A 23924-nucleotide genomic window follows, 5' to 3' on the forward strand; every position below is an offset into this window, starting at 1 on the left:
ACCCATGAATGGGTTGAGTACAGCTGTTCACAATCAACCCCAAAGTATAATCTAGAAATAAAATCTCCCTCTCCCCCAAACATCCCTAATATAGATCTTCCTCACTGACTCTACACTGGTGCAGAAGTAAGATCATTTATAGTTTTAATCATGAAACATTAAAGAGATTACCAAGGAAGGTGGTACAATAGGAACCAGCAGACTTCTTCTCTTTCTCCCGGACATGGGGTGTTAGTATAATTTGGATTATGAGGTTCATAGGCCATGGTTATGGATATATGGTGGCATGAGACATTAAAAGGATTACTGAAGCAGGCATGACCTCTTTAGCTCAGACTTTCTTAACCTGGATACTATGAACATTTTGGAGGTGGATAATTATTTGTTGAGGGGGCTTTTACTCTGTTATAGGATTTTGAACAGTATCTCTAGCCTTTACCCATTAGATGCCAGTAACACCTCCCTAGTATTGACACTGAAAATGTACCCAGACATTGCCAGTTATCCCTTTGTAGGTCCATAATTGAGAGTTATTGCTTATCTACAGATATTTATTTCCCCAGGCCCTCTCTTTGAGTCTCGCTTTCCTTAAACAAAAAACCAGAAGATTGAATTAGATGATATCCAAGTTATCCTCCAACTTTAAAGGTATTGGGACATGCCTGAGCCAGAGAAATGGACTTACTGTCTGTACCTTTCAACCTCTAGACTTGCCTGATTCCCGAAGTTCAAAAACTGCAACCATGTTTTGAAAATGTTTTAAAAGAAATGCCATGGTGTTACCAGCTGGGGAATGTAAAGAAGATGGGCTACTATTTTCTCCAAGAAAAACAAAATTGTCTTAGAGTCCAGAACTACAAGTTTTATTTGTGCTAATGCCCTGAAGTTTCAACGTTGGAAGCAAGTTGGAGTATGATGGAGTCAAAGACAGAAGAAAAGTGCTCAAAGCTAAGAGAAAAATAAGTGTGAAGACAAAACCCAATGTATTTCAAGTCTGAAAGTACATGGATTCCTCCCTTTAAACATAGATAATGATGAGAGGAAAAAGGGCCAAGGAGTCCAGGCGCTGATTTCCCAAAAGCACATGCTTCCATTGGAAGGCATATTCTTTCAATACTTGGTTGCTTAGGTTTCATGAAGACTGGAAACTAGATATGAAATCCATCAATTGCTTTCAGAGTCGATTGAAAGCAATAGTTAGGAAATTCAGAACACTGGCAAGAAATAGAAGCTTAGAAGTTGTGCAATGACTGTGAGTGTAGAGCGGAAGGTGATTAAAGAGAGTAAGCCGTACCCACGTGCCACTGCTGTCACAGTGGAAAGGGCTTTTGCAATGCTCAGGGTCTATGGACACACAGGCATGCTGCCTGCCAGGCACCAAATAGAACCAATGCATTTGGGTCTATTGGGTCTATGACAAGAAAGAGCTTCCCCTTCCTATCTGTCTGTCTATCTTCCTATCTACTACCTACCTACCTACCTATTTATCATCTATCAGAATGGATTTATAAGTTTTTCAGTGAGCTATGGGCCATTACTGCCATTTATTTTACTGCTCAGATGGCCCCAGATGATGCCAGAGGGAGCCCCTCCATGATACCTTCGTTCTTCTTTTGACATGTCCTTCTTACTCTGTGAGCGCTTCTTTGATTACTGGCACCATAAAATATGCCTTGTTACTTTTATACTTTCTCCATCCTAGCTATGGACTTTGCTTTTCTACAATATTGGCTATGTTTATTGAGGAAAAGTATTTAGAAACCACAATCTGTGGACTAGGTGTGCTCACTGCTGCCAATGTGTCTTACACACCAACCTAGGAGATAGGATAGATATGCATTGTGTATGCCACCCTGATGGCATTCCGATACCTCCTGTTTAACACTAAAGAGCACATTCTAGGATTCCTCTTCTTCCTATGTTTAATATCTTTTCCAACAATGAGAAACCTGGTGAGATAACGAAGGAAATTTCTACATTATTCAGGTAACAGATGAATTGCATTGACTACACTTTAAATGAACTTTATTGATGTTTAATTTGTATACAGTTATACCACAACTGTTTTGCCCATACTGTTTAATGAGTCTTGTCAAATTATATGCCACTAGAACCACCACCCATAATCAAGAGATAGCATGTTTTCCACATACCAAAAGTTTTCTCCTACTGCTTTATAGTTAATCCTCCACTGCAGAAATCAGTGCTATGCAACCACTGATCTACTTTTCATCACTGCAGATTATAGTCCCTATTTCTAGAATTTCATATAAATATCTGAAACATAAAATATATGTTCCCGTGTCTGTGTCTATTGCTCAGTATGATGGTTTTGATATTCTTATCTTGTGAGACATTTATTTGTCAGTGATAAACCAACCTTTCATTCCTGGGATAAATCATATTTGTTCATGATTTATTCTGTTTTCATGCCTTTCTAGAATTGTGCACATATTTTGTTAAAGATTTGTTTATCTATGCTTTTGAGGTATATGTGTTCTTAATTTCATTTATCATACTGTATTTAAGTTTGGAATATAAGGTAATGTTGGTCTCCCAAAATGTGGTAGAAATGTTCTTTCCTCCTATATTTCATTGAATAGCTTGGTTAATATTGGCATTGTGAATTCCTCAAATGTATGGTAGAGTTCATCAGTGAAATTATCCAGACCTGGAATTTTCTTTGTGGGAATGCTGTTTCATAAAGAAATAAAGCTTTGGAGTCAGTACCTTCAAATATATATATATACATATTTGACAAATTTATGTATTTATTTAATTTATTATTTATCATTGTATTTATTTAATTTATTATATATATAAATACAAAATATGTAAATTGACCTATTTATACTTAATCAATTGACTAATTTACTTAATTAATAGGCTTCCTTACAATGCCTTGGAAATTCCTGGTATATCCTCATTTAAGGCTTTGCTTTAATCACTCCAGAGATCTTTTTCCAGAGATCGATGTGGCTGACTAACACCTTCACGTCACCAACTCAACACTCACCTCCCCAAGGTGACCTACCTTGACCACTCTTGCTGTCTGGAAATGCCTACCTCCTCACCTCTGAGTTCCCTGTTCCATTTGCCCAGCTCTCCTTTTTCTTTTTCCCGTATCACTCATTGCCTTCTAATAAATTACAAAATGTACTTGTTTGTTGTATTTATTACTTATTTCCTGTACTCCTGTCATATTTTAATCTTCTCAAGAGCAGCAATCTTTGGTCATTAATATATCATACACCTAAAGGACACAGAGTAGACACTCAACTCATTCATGTTGAATGAGTGATTGAGACAGTTTGTTCTCATTTTCCAAAACAAGATGGACCTATTTCATGTCTGTCCATCCAACCATCCACCTGTCCATTATCTATCTATATCTGTGTCTGTAACTGTATCTATATCTATACTTACATCTATATATCTACCATTTTCTATCTGTTTTTAAGCATTTACTCTCTGTTAGGCATGGCATTAGGTAATATGGGGAAAAATAGAGAAATGAACAGTGATGTGCTGGAGCCATTCATATCAGCTTATTAGAACCGATTGTTAAATATTTGAGAATTTTATAAGCTGGTTGTTAAACCAATGATATCTTGAAATAGCCACACTAAGAACATTTACATCATAGAAATTGGAAAAACTCTACAAAGCAGGGCTTCTCCCATCACCCCAACCACAGAACTGGTTTGCCAGAGTCAGTGAAGTATAAAACTTACCTCTTGCTGTCAAACATTTAACTCTTGCAGTTCCTAAATACAGTTTGCAGAAGAACTCAACACGGTACTTAAAATAGACTCTTGCAGTATTTGTGTTTTGTGGAAATAAATGAAGACTACACAAATGAGAACAGAGAGGAAGTGTGCAGAGCTGATTGTAACAAGGGAGTCAGCCACTATCACATTTGGCGGACTCAGAGGCAGTCAGGTAGCTGGAAAGTTTTATTGTGAGAGATGGGAAAGGCTTCAGATTGGAGACTGTTGGCTTGGGGAATATGGATAAATAGGAGTGGGGACACTTACATTGTTGGCTTGGGAGGGTGTCTGAATTTCTCTAGAAGGATTGGGGAGAAGGGCAACAATGGGATGTTGCCCGTTGTTGACCCAGCACTGCCCAGTCTGGCTGATCGCTACAGAAGTGGTGGTTTCGCTTTCTGGGCATTGTATGTGGGCCAGAGTTCCATTGTCATACATGGTCTGGCTATTGTCTGTTGTCTCTTGGGCCTCTGTTTTGTTATTCTCCTGCTTGTGAGAGATTGACTAATTCAGAAAAAGCTCAAATTCCTGATATTCACTTCTCAGAAATTGCCACCGTCCTTAACTGTACTGTGAGATTTTCTTGACCTTTTTGTTGTTGTATCATTTTTATGTGGCTGACCTTTTTATGATGATAATTTGATGAGAGACCATCTGTGTAGAAGCACTTAAAACTCTGGGTAGGATGTAGTAGACCAATGTTATTACCACTGTGACAAAAATAATTAAGAGTCCCTGTAAGATGCTCTGGACCGAAGACCCTTAATGGTCAAGAGGACAAATTCCCAGAGGCTATGTTGGTTAACCTTGTAGATCAAAGTAGACTTTTCCTTATGCAAGGTATAGCCTCTTCTACCTTGCCTGTTTGATCCAAATGCTAAAATAACTATTAGCAATGGCACAGATGCCACTCTGAGTAGCCCACCAGAAATGTAAAGCAATGCAATTTTTACATCACTGTGCATGTCAAGGAATGAGGCTGATCTATATTCCTTCTAGGGCAAAGGTAGTATCCTTAATGACTTTTGCCAGTATCAGTGGTAAGATTTTACAGTTTTTATTTTTATGTGTAGGTTCTCCTCCACTGTTTGGGATACTGCTCTGACTATTATCATAAAAAGTGGGTCTACCTAAAACATGGCAGCCTCTATACTAAGGCTATAATAGTGAGATGACTTATTTTGACATGTTAGTGGTATTTAAATACAAAAATTCAACTTAGATGCTGTTGCTTTTTAAGCAGTAAAACTGTGGCCCATTGCTGAATGTCAATATATTGATGAATTTGATATTAACAACAACTACGGAAATGGAACAGACTACCTTGAGAATGTCGTGGACTTCTTGCTATTGAATGTTCTCAAGCCATAGGCAGCCATTGCAGGAATGTCCTTTGGATAGTGTATATTGTTCCAGCTTCGAATTGGAGGTTGAAATAGATTAATGTCTCTCTTAGTACTAAAATTCTGTGACTCAGAATGACTCTTGAGAGATGCTGATTAATGGCTGACTGCTCTAAGAAACAGAGAATGACTTATTTTTGGGTAATCAGAGGAAAGAAGGATTGGTGTCACACTGAGCTGACTTTTGCTTAGTTACTGAGCCAGAGTTGTAAAGAGAAATTTACTAGCTTTATGTGGTTTCATCTGCCATACAGAGTATTCTATAATCATCTGTTCTTCCCCTAGTAATCTGGCGTATTTCCTCTTTAAAGACCATGTGAATCATGTAACTGATGATGTTTCCATTTTTATTTCACCTGGCATGAAACCCGGGGGCACATTTTCAATTAAACATTTTAACTGTGTGGGTTCAGGTTGCCTCTATGGTTCAGCTTTTTTCTTTCTGGTCTCAGTCTCCTATTCTAAATGACATTGGCTTGGTTCTTTGTTTCTGTGTTTGGAATTTAATTCTATTATGCATTCTTCTCAGTACCTCAGATCCTTTGTGAAATGAGATGGAAAATGGATGAATGGGTAGATAAGTGGATATATGTGTAATGACTTGGCAACTGGTGTCCCTTTTGGTAGGTGCCAGGAAGTAGTGATGTCATCATGTGTCCTGATGGTCTAGCAAGCTATCAATCTCTGTCATTGCCAGAAATTTCCTCCATTATCCAACACCCATGTAGCTTTCCCCACAGGTATACCCCCATTTTGATAAACATCAGCTCTAATCCAATACTTACTCTGAAGAGTGGTGATAAACAACGGGATCCAATTGGTTAAGAGCAAATTGGTTGTCCGTGTCCTAGGGTCTGTTTTGCATATCATTATTAAGGTTCAGTAGCTGCTAGATATGTAGGAGATGGAGCTTCTTGCAGTATAAGTCCCAGGTTGAAGTAAACATAAAAATACCAGGTGAATTACACATAAGCTATTTAAGATGGTTGAATGTTGGGTCCAAAATGGTGGTACACTTGATCTATCATCTTTGTTCAATTCGACTTTGAATTACTTCTGTAATAGTAAAAAAAAGTGACTGCTTCTCTCCACTTATTACTGATCTGAGAATGTCTAGAATGCCATGTTCATTCTGGGCCACATCCTTGGGGAAGGACAACAAAATACTGAAATGGGTTCAGAGGAAGTTAGCCAATTGATGAGGGGTTTTGGAAACATGTCACACATCACTGCTGGAACTATGAATGCTTATCCTGGAAATGTGATTACTCTAAGTTGATATGGTTACTTCTTTCAAATATCAGACAAATTTGTCCATTGTTTAGTAAACTTTGTACATGAATTCCACTCTTCCAGAAATACAAATACACCCCAAATGAGACATATGTTCATTGTACCACAATGTGTTATGTGTTTCATGAAGTACCCCCAAAGATTCTAAAAGGTCTGATAAAAAAGTCTGTACAATGTGGTTTTCTGCTTTTACTGCCTTGTGACAACCTCTCTGTCAAAACCCCTCTACACAGACCTTCTAGGCTGTGTTCTGGGGAAAGGCATCCCCTGGGTGGATTTCATCTGTCACTCCGTCTGCTTCTTGTTTTCCTGCTGCAGGCACTGTAACTGGCCAGACTGGGAGAGATGCCTGCAGCCTAGAAACTGGTTCCTGGGACAGGAAGCTGGGTGGGGGGCACTTCACTTCCTTTGGCAGCATTCCCAAAGCAACTCCTGAGTGTACTTTTATCACTAAGCTGTATCATAACAAGATAATGTAAGAGAGACAAATTGAGCTGCCTTGCTCTGTCAGTGGCATAGTACCAAGGAATTTCACATCTTAGACGTTCAGGATGCCCCTGTAGGAGACAGCAAGATCCATCAGTGAGCTAATGCTCATCCAATGAAGGCAGAGGAGAAAGTCTCTAACAGCATTCCCTGTAAGCTCTGACATTCCCCAAAGGTCTAGAGCCTGCTTGACTTCATCTGTTATTTCTGCAGACTTCTCCTTTTGGGAAACTACTGGATAAAATGCCCAAGGATTGGTGGTAACTGAAAATGTTTCTCCTCATCTGCTGTTCTGCATTAACCTTCAGCCTGACCCCATGGAGCAAACAGTTTGACTGGAAGGCCCGCTGTCAAAGGAGATAGTGGGAACATGGGGGAACCAGATCATCTCACTGATAGTCATTTGTTTAAAAGACGGGGTCCACAGATTTGAGTAAGAATGAGCAGATTCTTCTGTACTCAGCCAGCACTCAGCTAAGGGCTGTCAAATCTTTAAGCCAGGTATGGTGAAAATAGCTGGGCAATACATTATTTGATTTTGCTTTTAGTATATTTTACTTTTCCAATTATGCATGACTTGTGCCCATAACACAATTAGCATTTCTTGAAATTTGCATTTATTGCATTAGAATTTAGGACTTGAAAACATGAAGTACATTGGACAAAATTTGGAGCTGTAAACTTAAGCATTAATCATGCTTTAGTTGGGCACAAGTGGGCTAACTGATTCAATGAGTGAATAAATGAATGACTGAATAAATGATTTTGGGGGCAAAAAAAGCATGATTAAAGTACCTTCTGTCTCTGGAAAGACAGACAAGTTTTTACCTGGCTAGTTAGGAAGAAGGCATGAATGGTGTGCTATGGGAACAAAAGGAACAAAGGCGAGCATTTTAACTGACCTTTTAAGCAGAATCATCAGTAATAACATATTCCACTTAATAGCAGTTTTAATTTCCTGAAGCCTTCCACATTCACCGTGTCATTTTATTTTGTGGTGATTTGGACAAATTATCATTATTATCCCATTCAATAGATAAAGAAATGGAGATAGGCAGGGTAAATAATGTGCTTAATATCACACAGCTGGTTAATGAATGGATTGAAGCCAGGGCCCAGGCATCTTGGCTTAACCACACGCTCTCTCCACCTTGCCGCTCAAAACTGCCGAATGACCTGCAGTCCACTTCAGTCATCTATGGCCAACTGTGTCTTTCCTTCCTTCCATTTTTTGCATTCTCGTTTTCCTTTCTTGGCAATGCCACAGCATCCGATGGTCCGAGCCATCTCTTTGATCGCTCCTTAGGACTTCTAAGTCCTTTTCTTTTCACTCCATTTTTTTGTTCTGTATGGCAACATGGCTACCTAGTGTGGGCCTTACCTTCTAAATATGTATACTTGGCTTTGAATACCAAATTCCCAAAACCACCCTTACTAATAGAAACCCTGGGCTTTTACATTCTTAATCATTACTTGGGGTATGATGGCAGTGGGCTGGTATAAAAATAGCTCCTTCATAGAATTATTCTGAGGTCTGCACTTGATCACCATGTGAAGTGCTTAGCACACATCTCAGCACACTGTGAGACGCAAGTTCTTAATAAACGGAGGCTGTTGCTATCGCATTGCTGTTATGCTCACCACGTGACGAGGAAATTGAAATTTTAAAAAAGACAAAAATCCATCCTCTTTCCAAAGAATGGGAATGGAGTCACAGAATATGCAGCACTGATTCAAGATCAAACCCAGGTGTGGTATCGATTGGTTTAGGGTCTGTCCTGGCTAAATCCCAGTCAATTTTTATATTGGCCTTGCATATGAAAAGATCTGTTAATGGGTGGGGAAATGCATAGTTAGTGGGGAATGCGTGAATGATCTGGTTACCAATACATTTGTGGGATCATAATCAGGACTTACTGGAATGGGAGGCCTCTGTTTTCTCAACAAAGGGGGAATTTATTTAAAGATCAGGCCTTGAGTGAAGAAATGTCTTCAGAATTTTAAAGTGAGAATGCTGAAGTTAAATGCATTAGTAAGAAAAATGAATAAGGTCCTGAGAGACAGGGAGACTTAGCCTTTTGGAAGCTGCATCAAAGGCGTTCCTCTTACGTGGAATTCAAGGACCTCCGCCCCTCCAGGAGTGGGCCAGTGGGGGCCCCAGTCGCCGCGGGGGCACATCTTCAATCAGGCCTCTCACCCTGGCTGTTGACACATTGTTGGGTGTGGACTGGCCTTGTAATTGGATAGGAAGTTCCTTGCCAAACGGTCCAGTTACAACTCAGTAAAAATCAGTGACAGAATGAAAGCAGGACAGGTCACCGCCCATTTGCAATGTGTGGTCTCTCCTGGCTTCACTCAACCAGCATTGGTTTCAGCTTATTTTCAAAACTGGAAGACCTTTTACTCCCCAGAATTCAACCACCTTGGCATCCATTTCTCCACATTGCTATGTAGGCTCTCTTGATCATTTCCTTCCAAATACGGGTTTCTGAAGTGACAGCATAAACTGTACCCTGCGAAGGACCCAATGTCAGATGTGTGTTTTCACATCCCATGTTCATATGTTAATGATCTTATTTAAGAACTGGTTGGAAGTTGATTTAGGAATAGGGGAATGAAATCCATGTACGATTTCTCTTAACACTGTCATTTCCCACCCCTGACTCCAGAACTTGGGCACAGGGCTAAAGGCTTAGTGTAGCACTGCGGTGATGCATGCTCCCCTCTCTCTGAGGTCCCCAGGTCCTCATACTCATCCATTTTGCTTCCAAGATGGGCATTATGCCCAAGAATGGGATCAAGCTGGCACATTACCTACCAGAAAAGGAATGGTTGTTTTCAGAGGGAAGCATTGAATCGAACCTCTCAGAAGGGGAGCCTGACCCCATCCCTCTCTTCCCACCACCTCCATCTGGAAGAGAAGAGAAACAGAGAGATTTGGAAGTTGCCAAAGTTTAAATACTTCTCCTGAGAGTGCCAGGAAAATTGCGAAAGCTTCTCCTTCAGTGGAGGGAGCTGGAGGGGCCCACGGACATTTGCACAGCCTCTTTGCCATTTGTTTTTCTCTTTTCGTCTTTAGCTGCCGAGTATCAAATTTCCACTTTTCCTTTCCAAGAAGAATGAGGACAGATTGTCCCATAGAGGCTTCAAAATGGTGTTTCGGATTCTGTCTCCAGAGATAGAACCATCCTCAAATGCTTCTGTGTTAAGATCCGTGCAATCTGAAGCTGTAGGAGAGCATTTATTCACACCATTAGCTCATCATGTCAGCCATCTACCCATACAAACTGTATTCAAACTACATCCATCTCTAACTAACCACTGGAGTCCACCTCAGCAGACAAGAAGCTAAGTGATTTTTAATTTTTGTGCAGAAAGGGGGCAACAGAAACTTAACAAACAAGCAAAGAAATAAAAATTAGAAAATTGTAATATTAACGTGTAAACCTTAATTACTAACAATTAACATGGCTATTAAACAGCAGCCATCAAGGACCATACATCAAGTCTACACATTTTATGTGTCTTATTATTACTTCTCACAAGCACCCTATGAAATGAAGATAATATTCCCTGTGAGAGACTCAGAGAAAGCTGTGTTTCAATGAAGAGATTTGTCCAATGTCACCCAGTTAATAAAGAGAAAGGTTGGAATTTCAATCCATGTTTTCTGGTCCCAAGGCCGGATGGTATCAGGTACACCTTCAATCTTAACTCCACAGAGGCTGATCAAGCTTCTGGATTGTTTATGCTTTATTTAGATGCATTTTCCCTCCCTAGGACCTATTTCCCGTGTGTTTTACCTGTTGGCAATGCCTCTGCACTTGGGTTGACCTCCACCAACCCAAACATACAAGTAGCAGAATTATCTCTGCCACGAGTTAGTAAATTGGACGGGTAGGTGATTGCACCCAGGAATTACAATGATGTGTAAATAATCAGTGAACGGCAGTGATTGCTGTTTTCTGTTTTTCCTATCAAGCAGTTAAAACTGGTAACAGATAGATAATGAGTTTATTTGGTGGTTGAGAGTAACCAGCATTGCTTGAAAGAAATAAAGCTAATGTTCTATTTAGCTTTTAGCAACAAGCCTTTTCTTACAAAGTAAAGTCCTTTTCATTACACATTGTAGAATTTCTCTTATTAAAACACTGACTCTTTAAATAGCCAAACAGAAACTCACATCTTTAAGTTTGTGAAATCAGCATGATTTGCTTTTTTGATATCTTACATTTCTTTCTTATAGATTTCTTTCTTTGTGGATTTATTATACAAATCTGTGCAGCAGCTAAAAAATTATCCTTTGATACAAAGTATTAACTTCTTCTACACGGGGGGATATTTGTATGGAAGATGATGGTGCAACTGGGAAGTGCAAACTAATGGACTTTCTTTTTCAAGGCCTTTATTCTTTTCAAATTTTTGATATACCTGGTCCCTTGTTAACATCACATGGAATATAGAAATTGCCCTTAGAAGTTCAGACATTGATTTTGCCAGTCGAGAATTACTCTCTAGTTGAAGCCACATTTTAATTTTGCTGAATGTGGTGATAAGTTAATATTGTACTGAACTGGGCTCAGAGGTTGTGTGTGTGTGTGTGTGTGTGTGGTGTGTGTGGTATTGGCTGGGACTAGAGAGACAGCATGAAGGGGAAGAAGAAAGAGGAAAGAAGTCAGGGTGACAACATTTTTCTAATTACTGAATTAGTCACTTTGTATTCTAAAGACAAAGGTGTAAGATTTGACTTCTGGGATTCTGCTTGAGCAAAATGGCATATTTGGTGGAATGGAAACATGCCTTCTAGGACGTCCTTAGAACTATGTAGTGGATTTGTTGGTGACACTCAATGTCCTGGGTTTTCTGTCAATTAGTTTGGATAAAGTATTCAATAAAGACACAGAGATGGCCAAAATTAACTTCATCTAATTAAGTCTTGGTGGAAGTGATATGAAGAGCTGTTTATTAGAATCTGACACATATTAGACACCTAATAATTACCAAATGACTCATTTCTAAATACTGTATCTGATTTTGTCCTTAAATCTTGAGAAAAAAAGGAGAGGAAAATGGTGTTTGGAGACAAGACTCAGAACCAGCCCTTGACACAACCTTTCTAATTTCCTTGAAATTAGCATGCTTTGTCTTTTTTGAAATTAATACATTTTTTGAGTACATATACATTTACAATATATTGAGCAGAAAGCAAACAGTTCCCATATATTCTCTCCCCTTTCCCCTAATTTTCCCTATTAATAACATCATGCATTATGTGGTACATTTGTAACAACTGATGAATCAACATTATTATCTAAAGTCCATAGTTTACCTTAGAGGTCATTCTTTGTGTTTTAGATTCTATGGGTCTAGACAAATGTAGGCAGCATTACAGAATATTTTCACTGCCCTAAGAACTCTCTGTGCTCTACCTAGTCATCCTTTCCTCCCCTTGAATCCTTGGAAGTCATCCATCTTTTTACTGTTACTATAATGTTGCCTTTTCCAGAATGTCATAAGGTTGAAATCATGCATTAGGTAGCCATGTCAGATTGGCTTCTTCCAATTACAAATATGCATCTAAGTTTCTCCCGTGTTTTTTTTATAGCTTGATAGCTCATTTCTTTTCAACGCTGAATATATTCCATTGTCTGGATGTACTACAGGTTATTTATCTATTCACCTACTAAAGGACACCTTCTTTGCTTTCAAGTTGTTGGGAATTATGAATCAAGCTGCCATAAACATCTGTTTGCAGGTTTTTGTGTGGACATAAGTTTTTGGTTCCTTTGGATAAATACCAAGGAGTATCACTGCTGATTGTATGCTAAGAGTATGTTTAGTTTTGTAAGAAACCGCCAAACTGTCTTCCAGAGTGACTGTACAATTTTGCATTCCCACCAGCAATGAATGAGAGTTCCTGTTGCTCCACATCCTTGTCAGCATTTGGTGGTATCTGTGCTCTGACATTCTAGCAGGTGTGGAGTTGTATCGTGTTGTTTTAGTTACGGTTCTCTCATGACATGGGATGTGGAGCATCTTTTCCTATGCTTTCTTGCTACCTGTATATCTTCTTTGGAGAGGTGCCCGCTCAGATCTTTTGCCCTTTTTAAAATTGGGTTGTCTGTTTTCTTATTGAGTTTTAGGAGGTGCTTTCATTTGGATTTCTGATGTATCAAAGGGAATGTCCTATAGAGACATAGTTGCTATTATGCAAAATCATGTTTCTCAGATTTGGGTAAGCTAAATCTAAGTGGTACATGGATATGTTGTTGAGATTACAGTTAATATGTTTTTTGAGATTATGTTTGTAAACCAGAACAGAACCATGCACTGGATAAGCTAGAAGACTGATTTATAACCACGTACTAGCAGCCACATTCTGTAACTGCATTTCCATTGGCATTTACAATTGCTTTAACATCGGTGACACAATGATGACATAGTTCATTTTTAATGTAGTGCTATTAAAACAAAAATCAATAGACTCCTGCTAATCTGTGGATAATTTTTTAAGATGCAGGGGAGTTTTATTCTGTTACTCACTGGGGATAAACACCAGGAATATCATTGCATGTCTTTGATCCCAAACTATAATAGTTTCCACAATAGTATGCTAGGGGAAGATTTTCTTTGCTTTTGCTAGAGACAGGCTCAGGCTAGAACCAAAGTTGGCAAGAGAGCCAGTCCTTTCCCTCTAATTCAATTCTCAATCTCTAATCTTTAAATCAGGGGGATACAAGAAAAGATTTGCCCCAACACAGTCATGTATTTTTCTCTATCGACAAGCATCTGCACCTAGAAATGGGCTCAAGCCGTGTCGTCATGTAACTTCATATTGAGAAGTAATGCATCGATCCTGAGAGGTATGAAGGAATTAGAAGCAGAGCACAGAGGGCCTTAAACTGCCTTCCCTGGGAGTCGCTATTTATGACAGGAGGCTGCACTGCAGGATTCACAGCAGAGACCTGATGGGAATCCAAGCAGGTGATGGTAGCAAACTGGATGGCACTGACCATTGGCAAAGGCACCTGCTAGTCACCTCATTTGGTTGTCACATACTGAAATGTGTGCCTGACTTGAATCTTCTGATTTTTCAAGGGAAGCTGCAAATCTGACTTTAATGTGGAATCTCCTAAATTTCAAATATTGGCAATGAATTCATATATTTTTAAAAACCTTGCGAGTTTAATAAAATATATCTGCGGATGAGATCTGGCCTACCACTGCAAGGCCTTTAGTTGGTGACTCCTATTCGACAGGGGTTCTTTTGCTGGTGGTTTACTAGTGAGAAATCTCACTTTGACAAACACAAGGTGGCTCTGTGGAAAATGACACAAGGAGCACCCTTAGCTATATTTATAAGCACATTACTTTTTTATATGTTCAAACATATTTATGCAAAAACATCTTGGTTGGCTCTCGTGAATATGCAATGTTCCACTACCGTTCTGCATACTGCCTGGTCCAATTCAGACACCCACATGGAGAGATATATTCTTGAAGGAGTTGCCATCTTTTCCTAGGTGAAGATTTATAAAACCAGCCTTCTTGTGAATTACTGGATCTCGGGCTTTGCAAAGCAGGCACAGATGGAAGGAGAATGCTTACAAGGAAAGTAAGATGGAGGAGGGATAAAGAGGAAGCAGTGATTGCTAGGTTGTGGAGGCCCAAAGATCAGCCATCAAAGATGCTGCAGATCTCTGAAGCTCTGTGAAAGATCTGTGTGGCCCCCTGAGAATGTGCCCTGGCCAGAGAAGTCTGGTGCCTAGGCTGACACATACTCCAATTATACGCAAGTGGCGGTGGTAAGGAGCATGGGTGCCTGTGGGGCAGGGTATACAGAACTCTAGGAGTTGGTCTGTGTTTGCCTATTTTTTTGCTCCCTGCTGCGTCAGTGGACTTAGGTTACAGAATTTGATCTTGGAACATGTTACACGGTCTCCCCCAAACTCCCCATTTGCATGCAGTGCTTATTTTTAAAATCCATGTATTCTAATGAATGCCTTGGCACAGTAAATGGGATTGCATGAGAATCATCCCTGCAATAGCCCTGTGAACCACACGTACTCTACCGCAAAGATAGCAGAGAGGATTTTTAAGTGAGATACTTTTGTAGTTAAAACACAGTGAAGCCAGACAAAACAAAAACTCCACTTGTGCACCTATGGAGACCATGACAACTCACCTTGTTGTCCCCCAAGTACTTACTCAGTGCCAACAATATGCCGATGTTTGCATCCTGTTCAACACATTCTATCTCAAATTTTCATTTTAGCTTTGAATATACCCATTGTAGAGATGAGACTAAGCATCACTGAGCATGCTGCTTGCCCACGTTCATGGAGCAAACAACTGACAGAGCTATAAATCAGCAAAGACCCCCTCCAGTCCAATGGCACACTAAACCTTTAATGTTCCTTTGAGGTACAGACAATTTTTTTTCTATTAGGAACTTAATTAGACCACTAGCTTAATAAGTAGTGATCTCTCTTTCCATAACATAGTCAATTCAACTGATGACAGTCATTGCATCTCTTTTACCATGATACAACTGTGGTTGTGAAAAGTGTGGGTAACTGCACTCTACCAGCACCCTGCTGTTGGGTTAATGTCATGTAAAAACCAGCCCAGCACAACTGCCAGGAAAGATGAAAACTTGGTCAGCCCACTGACCCTACAGGACTCTACATGTCCACATGATTCTACACAGAAGCTTGAGATCAAGCGACATTGAATGCTTCAAGAAAAATGAGCATGTTTACTATGAACCGATGGGTTTGAAATGCCCACATTGGCCCCATAGCTGTGAAGAGAAACTTTCTTGTGTAGAAATGATACATGTGCCATGGTGATAGCTAAGAAAATTTTCCTGTTCTGCTCCAGAGAGAAATACATTAATAAAGTTTCCTAGAGCAATTCAGTAAATAAGTTTTTTAAATTTCTGCCTCTAGGAGTGGAAATTTGGATTTTTTCCTCTGCTGTCAGTCAGTGGTTAAAATGGGAAACACCCAAATCTGGTTCCCAAACCATTTCCAGCAAATCTGTGAAGGGGGAAAAAAAAGATCTCTGATTTAGACTTTGAATGTAAGGCTCATCTTCACACTCTTGAGATATTCCAAGGGGACTCTAAAATCAGATTTTACTCCATTTCCCTATTTTTTTTTCTTCCTTCCCTTCTCTCCATTCTCTTGCTTTTTGCCTTTCATTAAATTTGTATAGAGGTCATATATAAAACTATAAAACAGACACTGTCCTATACCCTAGACCTGTGGTTCTCAAAGTGTGGTCCATGGACCAGCCACCATCAGTACCACCTGGGAACTTGTTAGAAATGCATATGCTCAGGTCCACTCCAGATCTCCCAAATCAGAAACTCAGAAATAGGGTCCAGTAATCTGTGTTTAATGAGCCCTCAGGGAGTCTGGTGTTTGATGAGAATGACTACTAGTCTAGAAAAAATTGAATGGGACTGGTATCTGCCCTTGATAGCTTACAGTTCAGTGATGGAAACAGCATGAAAATTACTAGGATATGATAAATTACATGATATAGGTGTGCACAGAGTGTGGGAGAGAGAAGGAAGGGCAAATCAAAATCAGTGTTTCAGAACTCCTGATACTTTAAATTCACTCTTTTTATTGCCCAAAGATTGTCATCTGCACATTCACACATTTACAATCTGTGGTCCCTCCTAAATAAGCAGACACTCCAGCCATTACTTATCTACAATGGCAAACCAGGAGAAAGCTCTGACTCCTTTTTGATGATTTTTCAGTACAGAAGGTACAAAACATGACTTCAATGTTTTTATCCATTTGGGAGTCATTCAGTTTTTCTAAGGCCTAGAATTTAAACCCAACCACAAACTGAAAGAGGAATAGAGAGAGGAATAGGCACCAATATGGGGGGCAAAGAGTTACTCTCAGATGCTCCAAGATTCCATGGAATATATAACAGGATGTGCAAATCTTTGCTGATTTCTTACAGCCTTTTCTGCCAAGGTGGGCTATCTCCCCACCGCCAACTCAACCTTGGTAATCTAATCAGAAAGCCAATTTACACTTTTGTGGGATTTTTGTTATCATTATATTATTTTGAATGCATGGTATTCAGCAGGCTTCAAAGGCCAAAGAAGTGCTTTTTAGTAAGAGAACAACCCCATTTGTGAAACACTATGAAAGCAGCAGCTATGGGGAAAAGGCCCAGGGGTGGACGTTTACTGTAAAGTCGGGGTCAGGCAACAGAATGACGGGACTGCGAAGAAAGTGAATTTGAGCTTGTGCTGCATTTATAGTGGCTGGTATTAAAATGGGGTGCGGTGTCAGGGGGAAGGTAGGCTGTCCTCTCCTCTGCAGGGTCAGAATACACCCAGAGGATCGCCTTCTGTGCCTTGTTATTGAAAGGAATTTAACAGATAAACCCCAAATTTAAAAACCAAATCAGATTGTGGCTTTTCTGCCTACTAAATGTGAGGGAAAGAGAGAATGATCACTGTCAGCTGGGGGTGAAATCTCTCTTGGAACCTTGGATGGGGGAGAAGGGAGAGGCTTTGAAGAGATGTGCCTTTGACCAGGAGAGTCTTTGAATATGCAAATGGAGGCCCCTAGAACTGAGTCTGAGAGAAGAAATTGAAATATTCTTTGCTTAATTGTATGTGCAACCCTCCCTCTCCAGGAGGGCTTCCCTGATTTTCTGGAGTGAAATAAAAAGCATCTCCTTCTGCCTCTTTACTAGCTTTATTTTTCTTCCTAACTCCCAAGAGCACCTGCAGGTCTAGTGTCTATTTGTGTTGTCTTTGCTCTTTGTCTCCTCAGCTGAGCAGCGTCTTGCTTGTTACGTCCATTGCCATATTTCCTCCTACAGTAGGATTTGACCCATAGAAAGTTCTCAGTATTTATTGAAAATTTTAAAAAAATGAAGAATAGGAGGACTTCTCCTCCTGAAACAGGAGAGAGATGAGAAGAGAAAGAAGATGACTGGTGATGGGGTCAAGGGCACAAGGAACTGTGTGATCAAGGAAACCAAGGGAATGTGGTGGTGTGTGTCTCGCTTAGGCTGCTGTCAGGAGGCAGATCTCATGGAGGCAGATCCTCATGGAGGAACAATCTTTCTATGTACAGCCAAGGACAAGGACAAAGTAAAAGCAGGGATCAACAGCAGAGGTGACCATGAGATGAGGAACCTCTGAGAACTGCAGCATGGTGACCGCAATCGGTGTCTCATAGGTTTGCAAGCTGTTGTAGCTGCAACAAACAATGAAGCACTGGGCTCTGGTGGACATCTGGTCAGCTGAAGCAGACGTGCGTCTTCAGAAGTCTCAGTGTTAAATGAGCAGCAGAAAGACTGAGGGACATTCAGCCTGGACAGAATATTTGCTACCCAGTACTTGAGGGCTGTCATCTATAAGAGAGACTAGTATTGCTCTGTGTTTACAAGGCTGGGACTAAGAATTATAGGGGAGGGAATTACCAGTAGCCAGACTTCAGATCACAGAAAGTAAGTACTTCTCAAGAGAATACTGCTACCTGCCTAAGGAACAGGTGACATTTTTCAGGAGGGGCAAGTTTCCTATCAAAGAACGTGGACAGATGTTGGTCAGAACCCTGCTAGTCATAAACCAACAGCATCTGTGCCACTGAGGGGCTTGTTAGAAATGCAGACCCTCTGCCCCTACCTTCCCAGACCTGCTGCATCAACACATATATCCTAATAAGGTCCTCAAGTGATTCATATATATATTAAAGTTTGAGAAGCCTTGAGTGAAATGATCTAATGCTGGAGATATTATTAAAGGCAATTGAAATCATTAGCATGTGGGCAGATTCCCTTCCATCTCCTTGGGTAGAGGGGGGGCTAATGGGCTGTCATATGGTAAGGGCAGTGACGATCCATCTCAATTGTTGGTGTCAATTGAAATAAAACTTAAGAAGGGCATAAGCAAGTGCCCCTCAGAACTAGTTACCTGGCTCCAAATAGAAAATTCTAATTTAACCTTAATTAATTACCTGATGTGCTCTGCCAGGTACTCAGAATTAATCAAAATGAGTATATATGCATTGAACTCCGTACATTAGACTGTTACACTCCACCCCTAATGGTTCATAATCTACTCACCCTGAGGCCTGCCCTTTATTTCTCGATGAATTTAGTTCTTTCTCACTGTAACCTTCTCTCACTCCTGCCCTTTTCTTAGTTCTTGATAAAATTACAATACACATTAATGATAGCTCTAATATCCTGGGTTACTCTACCTTATTCTATTTTCCATAGTACTGAGCACCTTTGGACTTTCAAAAAACCGTTTTCTTTTTTTTGCATGTGTCTGGCCCTCTTTCACTGGATTATCTGTTTCATTAGCACAGAGATTTTTGCCTGTCTATACCCTGATGAATTGCTGGGGGTAATTCAAGGATTGGTGGGGCGGGGGAGCCTTGATTTGTACTCTTTGATGATTTCAGAGGTGTAAATACTCTCCTCGTGGCAATTTCAAGCTACCGTGGTGACATCACTGAAGGTGGCTTTGGGAAAAAAATGCACACAACTGGCTCTGTGTGCTGTTCTGAGCAGGCTCCGTGATGCAGTTGCTCCATAGTGCAAAGAACAAGGCCAACACCAGTAGACACTCACAAAATTTTAAATTTAATTAATGAAGGGTTAGAGTGGAAATAGATGTCATATCTTCCACTAAGCATAAGATGAAAGTGCTTTGCAGGCAAATAGGAGAGACAATTATATATGCCTTCAACCATCTATTGTTTTTTTCTTTTCTGGGCATGATAATTCAACTGAGGGTAGAGTTGACGAGGCAGTAAAGGTGGTTTGTAGAGATTCTAGGATGAAAGGAAATGGGCGCTGTGATAGTTCATGGCATGCCAGTTTGGGTACAACAATTGCAATACCAAGAGTAGGGGTTTCAGGGCAGGTTAGGACTGTGATGTCAGATGTCTTGAATGACACATGAAGCAGGTGCTGATGGCAATGGGGAGCCATTGAAGAAGTCTACAAATGAGAATGACATTAGCAAATTTGCCTTCTAAAAAGATCCCTCAGCCAAGAATGTGGGAGATTAATTTTAGTGCTGAGGAAGGATGGAGGGCCAGGGAGAATAAAAATAGGACTATGGGCTAAAACTCAGTCTAGGAAAAGATATAGTGAGGGGCTGTGGACAGACAAGAGCAATAGGGATCAAGATATGGGAGTGCATTTGAGAGCTATTTAGGAGCAAATTCAACACAGGTGGTATCCAAGGAGGTACAAAAGGAGAAGGTGAAAGGATTATGAGTTTTGCAGCTTGGGATGATTTGGTGGTTACTTTGACTTTAACTAGAATAGGCAACACAAATTGCAGAAGCAGATGTAGAGGATATGAGGACCACTTGTGATATGAGCATGAGAAAGGCACATACCATCCAGGCGATGACAGAATGGGGGCCCTGACTGATGAAGGCATGAGCGTCCCATGGGCTTTGAAGCAGCCCTATGTGGGTCTAATAGGGAAGTGGGGCTCTGGCTGGCGCCTGGGAAGTTGCGAAGGGGTGTCACACTGACTGGCACGGGTAAGAAGATTCAACACCACAGAGTTAGAACTGTAGGCTCGCTGTTGAGAGATCAAAGCAAAGAAATAGGTTCGAAGTCATCAACACATAGATAAAACTCATGGGAACAAATGGACACTCAAGGAGACACATTTGTAAAATGAAAGCTTAAGAAAGGATGACATTTTGGAGACATACATGATGCATTTAAAGAGGGTGTCGGTGAAGGATCATATTTCAGTAAGAGAGAGGAAATACAGTGTAGTAAGATGAAGATGAAAAGCTGGTCATTGGATCAGATGGGTGGCCATTATGAAAGAAGATTCCATGGAGGCCAGGACTGTACAAGCTGAAGAGGGTTGAGTGATAAACAGGAGATAGGATCAAAGTGAGCAAATAAGGACACTGTCTCAAAGATGCGTGATTGATAGGTATATACAGAACTGGATACTTCTTGCCTCATTTTGTCATTGATGTGACCTGCTATTGACCCCAACCTATATCCGATGTTTAAATAATATCAAGTCACTTAATATCTCTCCAAAATCACAGATTTGGAAATATTATCATCCTTGGCTTTCTATAGACAAAATGTTTAGTTGATTAATGCATTTTTACCATTCACATGTAAATGTGCCACATTTTAGATGTCCATCTCTACCCCAATTTCCCCATCTTTTTGTAAATTATATTTAAATAAAGCTGCTTTAAGAAGAAGAAAATAGAAAGAACTCTAAAGGCTAGTCATGTATCTTTGGCTCAAAGTTAAGTATTTTTAAAAGGACCTTTGCTACTTAGTCTATTTCTCCTGCCTCCTTGGTCACGGGGGACAACGTGCAGGAGAGAATTTGCTGTCATACTTCACTGTTAAGAAACATTATAATTACCTTTCCCATTTACACCTTGCCTCCTTTAATCTTCTGTCTCTGCTCAAATGTGAGAGTCACCTCAGCTCCCTCTTGACCTTGGCCAGCTATACCTCTCTTCTGCCCTGGCCTTTGACCTGTGATCTTGAATCACATTTCCGTAAGGGGTCCTGACACTTTTACACAATCTATTGACACTTTGACGGGAGCTGCGTTAGCATCATTTGACAGAGTTGATGTTTCCTGCCATCTGACAACTTTTTGAATTTCAGAGTCATTGTCCAAGAAGAATACTCCTGTGACCTTTCAGAGGCAGTGTTTTCTTTTGCTTTAAAGACTAGACACGAGAGATTTGAAAGCTCTGCCCTAAAGGCTTTGACAGGGGAGAAGGGCTGCCTGAAACTAGAGGAGGGCTTCTTATTAAAAATGTAAAACTTTCTGGAAGAGACTTGAGGATGAGAAATTGCATGAAATGATTCTCCTTCTACTAATGGATTGTTGATAATGTTGATATTCTCTAATGTATGATAGTCTGATAGAGCTACCAGGAGTATTGTTAAATTCAGTTTGGTTGATGAGAATATGTTGCATCAAAATCATGAATAGATTTCTTTTCTATATTAAGTGGAACTGTATGAAACAGTTGTCTTCATAGATGAAAATGACTGATAATGTTAACTGCATAGAGTTCAACTTTATATGGAGGAAGGAGAGAGAGAGAGAGGAGAAGACAGAGAGGTAGATTATTGTCTGAAAATGCAAGCACTTGGCAACATGACTTGTATAGTAAGGTGTTAATTTGCTATTTAAAAAACAACACATTATTGCTGTTGGATCAATGATAATATGATATTAGTGGAACTACAATTTATTGAGGACTTCCCTATGGGTTAAATATTTTAAATATTTAATTGTAGTATTTCTGTGGCGTAGACCTTTTTATCCCCATTCTGAAGCTATAGTTCAAAGAGAGGGAATAAGTGTTATAAAGGCAAACACTGATTAAGTGGCGCCTACCATGCGGATGCTTCCACACAAGACTTGCTGTCTCTCCTGCTCGTTTTGGAAACTGAAGTCTGGGGGGAATATTCAATAGAAGGGGCCAATTATGAGCAACAGAATTACTCTCCAATTCCAAACTCTGCAGAAGACTAAGCTTGATGCCAGAGGAGATAATTTAAATAGAGAAATAAGAGGCAACAACAACAAAAAAATGTTTGCCTAGGCGTACCTTTAAATAACCGCAGTTGTGGTTAAGAACACAAACTTCCTTGTGCCATGGTTTTCTCATTTGTAAACTGTTAGGATTAGGGTAAAGTGATTTAAAAGACTCATGCTTCTCTTAATATGGCGCATGAAATTTATGGTGACCCAGGTAAGTGTATTTAGGTAATAAACCAAATAAAACTAGAGCATCTGTCCAGGTTTGATCCTAGGACCACTCTCATTGGACTCACATTGGGCTTTTCTTTCAAAAACATAGATATCTGGGCTCCAGCCCCAGACCTACTGCATGAAAATCCTTAGGGACAGAGCCAAGGATTCTTGGCTACCTTTTCCCAAAGCCTGGCATTTAGCAGGTCCTATATAAATGAATACTAATACTCTAATGTGAGTACTACTAGTAACTCTTAGACACCTCACATTTGAGAATCACTAAAGCACAGAGTGTGGTATAAAGAAGCATGCAGGTTTATTTGATGCTAAACTCCCATCTCTCACTTGATTAGAAAATGGGGAAGTGGATCATATCTTGATCTATTGCAATATCTGGGAAAGAGTTTGGAGTTTATTCTAAGAGCCTCTCTTCTGCTCTCCATGGATCCGGCTTCTTGCCGGGGACCCCTGCTGCACCTGGCACTCTCCTATTTCACTGGACCTCTGACATTAACCTTTCCTTTGGGCTGTAGATCCTGCCCTTATTTTACAATTGCTCCTCCCATCAAAAGTGAGAATAAGTGTAGGCAGTGAATGTCAGAGATCTTTTAGGTCCTAAAATATTTAAAAATATGACTTTCAGTGTCAGAAAATTTTGTGGATCCTTCTGTAATTAGACTCCCTAGGGATCTGTGGCTATGAAAACACTAATCTAGTTCAAACCTCTTCATTCATTCATTTATCCATTCAGAAGGTAAACTAATGTATATTGCCTGTCTCCTATGAACAAGGCACTATGCTAGGCCCTGGAGATATTTATCATTGATCATAGTGCTAATTACATAATAGTTGTTCACTACATCTTTTTAAACAGGCATAGTACCTGTCTTCACCAAGGCTACAATGGCCTCAGTTTAGAGATGACATAACTGACCTTCAGGTGTGGCCTGATATCCATGATCACCTGCTAATGGAAGAGCCTCTTAAGATCTATTCTTCCCATTCCCCTGCTTGTCTCTCTCTCTCTCTCTTTTAATATCCTAAAGCAAAATGAAAAGTTCAGTGGAAAATGATAAAGTTCAGCTTTCATTAGCTTTTGATATCACTGTTCCTTTGGGGGAGAGAAATCCCATTTTTGGGTGACCTTTTTAGTTAATTCACAGCCGGGAGAGAATCACCCTTAGTGTCTTTTCT

The 23924-nt window shown here is 40.0% G+C and overlaps 1 protein-coding gene across 19 annotated transcripts in view; it reads left to right on the top strand.

Annotated features, from left to right (window-relative positions):
* AGBL1 (AGBL carboxypeptidase 1) overlaps positions 1-23924 on the top strand; it is an 834111-nt gene that overhangs the window by 378767 nt on the left and 431420 nt on the right. The window contains exon 22 of one of the 19 annotated variants that reach the window (XM_057494807.1): positions 13682-14181. The exons of 17 other annotated variants lie outside the window; for them this stretch is intronic. In XM_057494807.1, the coding sequence (XP_057350790.1) occupies positions 13682-13780 (99 nt within the window). In that variant the 3' untranslated portion in view covers positions 13781-14181. Of the gene's footprint in view, positions 1-10031; positions 10504-13681; positions 14182-23924 lie in introns of those variants that run through there. One more of the 19 variants, XM_057494804.1, reaches the window with a different exon arrangement.

The sequence above is a fragment of the Manis pentadactyla genome, chromosome 18 (assembly GCF_030020395.1).
Source record: "Manis pentadactyla isolate mManPen7 chromosome 18, mManPen7.hap1, whole genome shotgun sequence".
Classification (NCBI taxonomy): Eukaryota; Metazoa; Chordata; class Mammalia; order Pholidota; family Manidae; genus Manis; species Manis pentadactyla.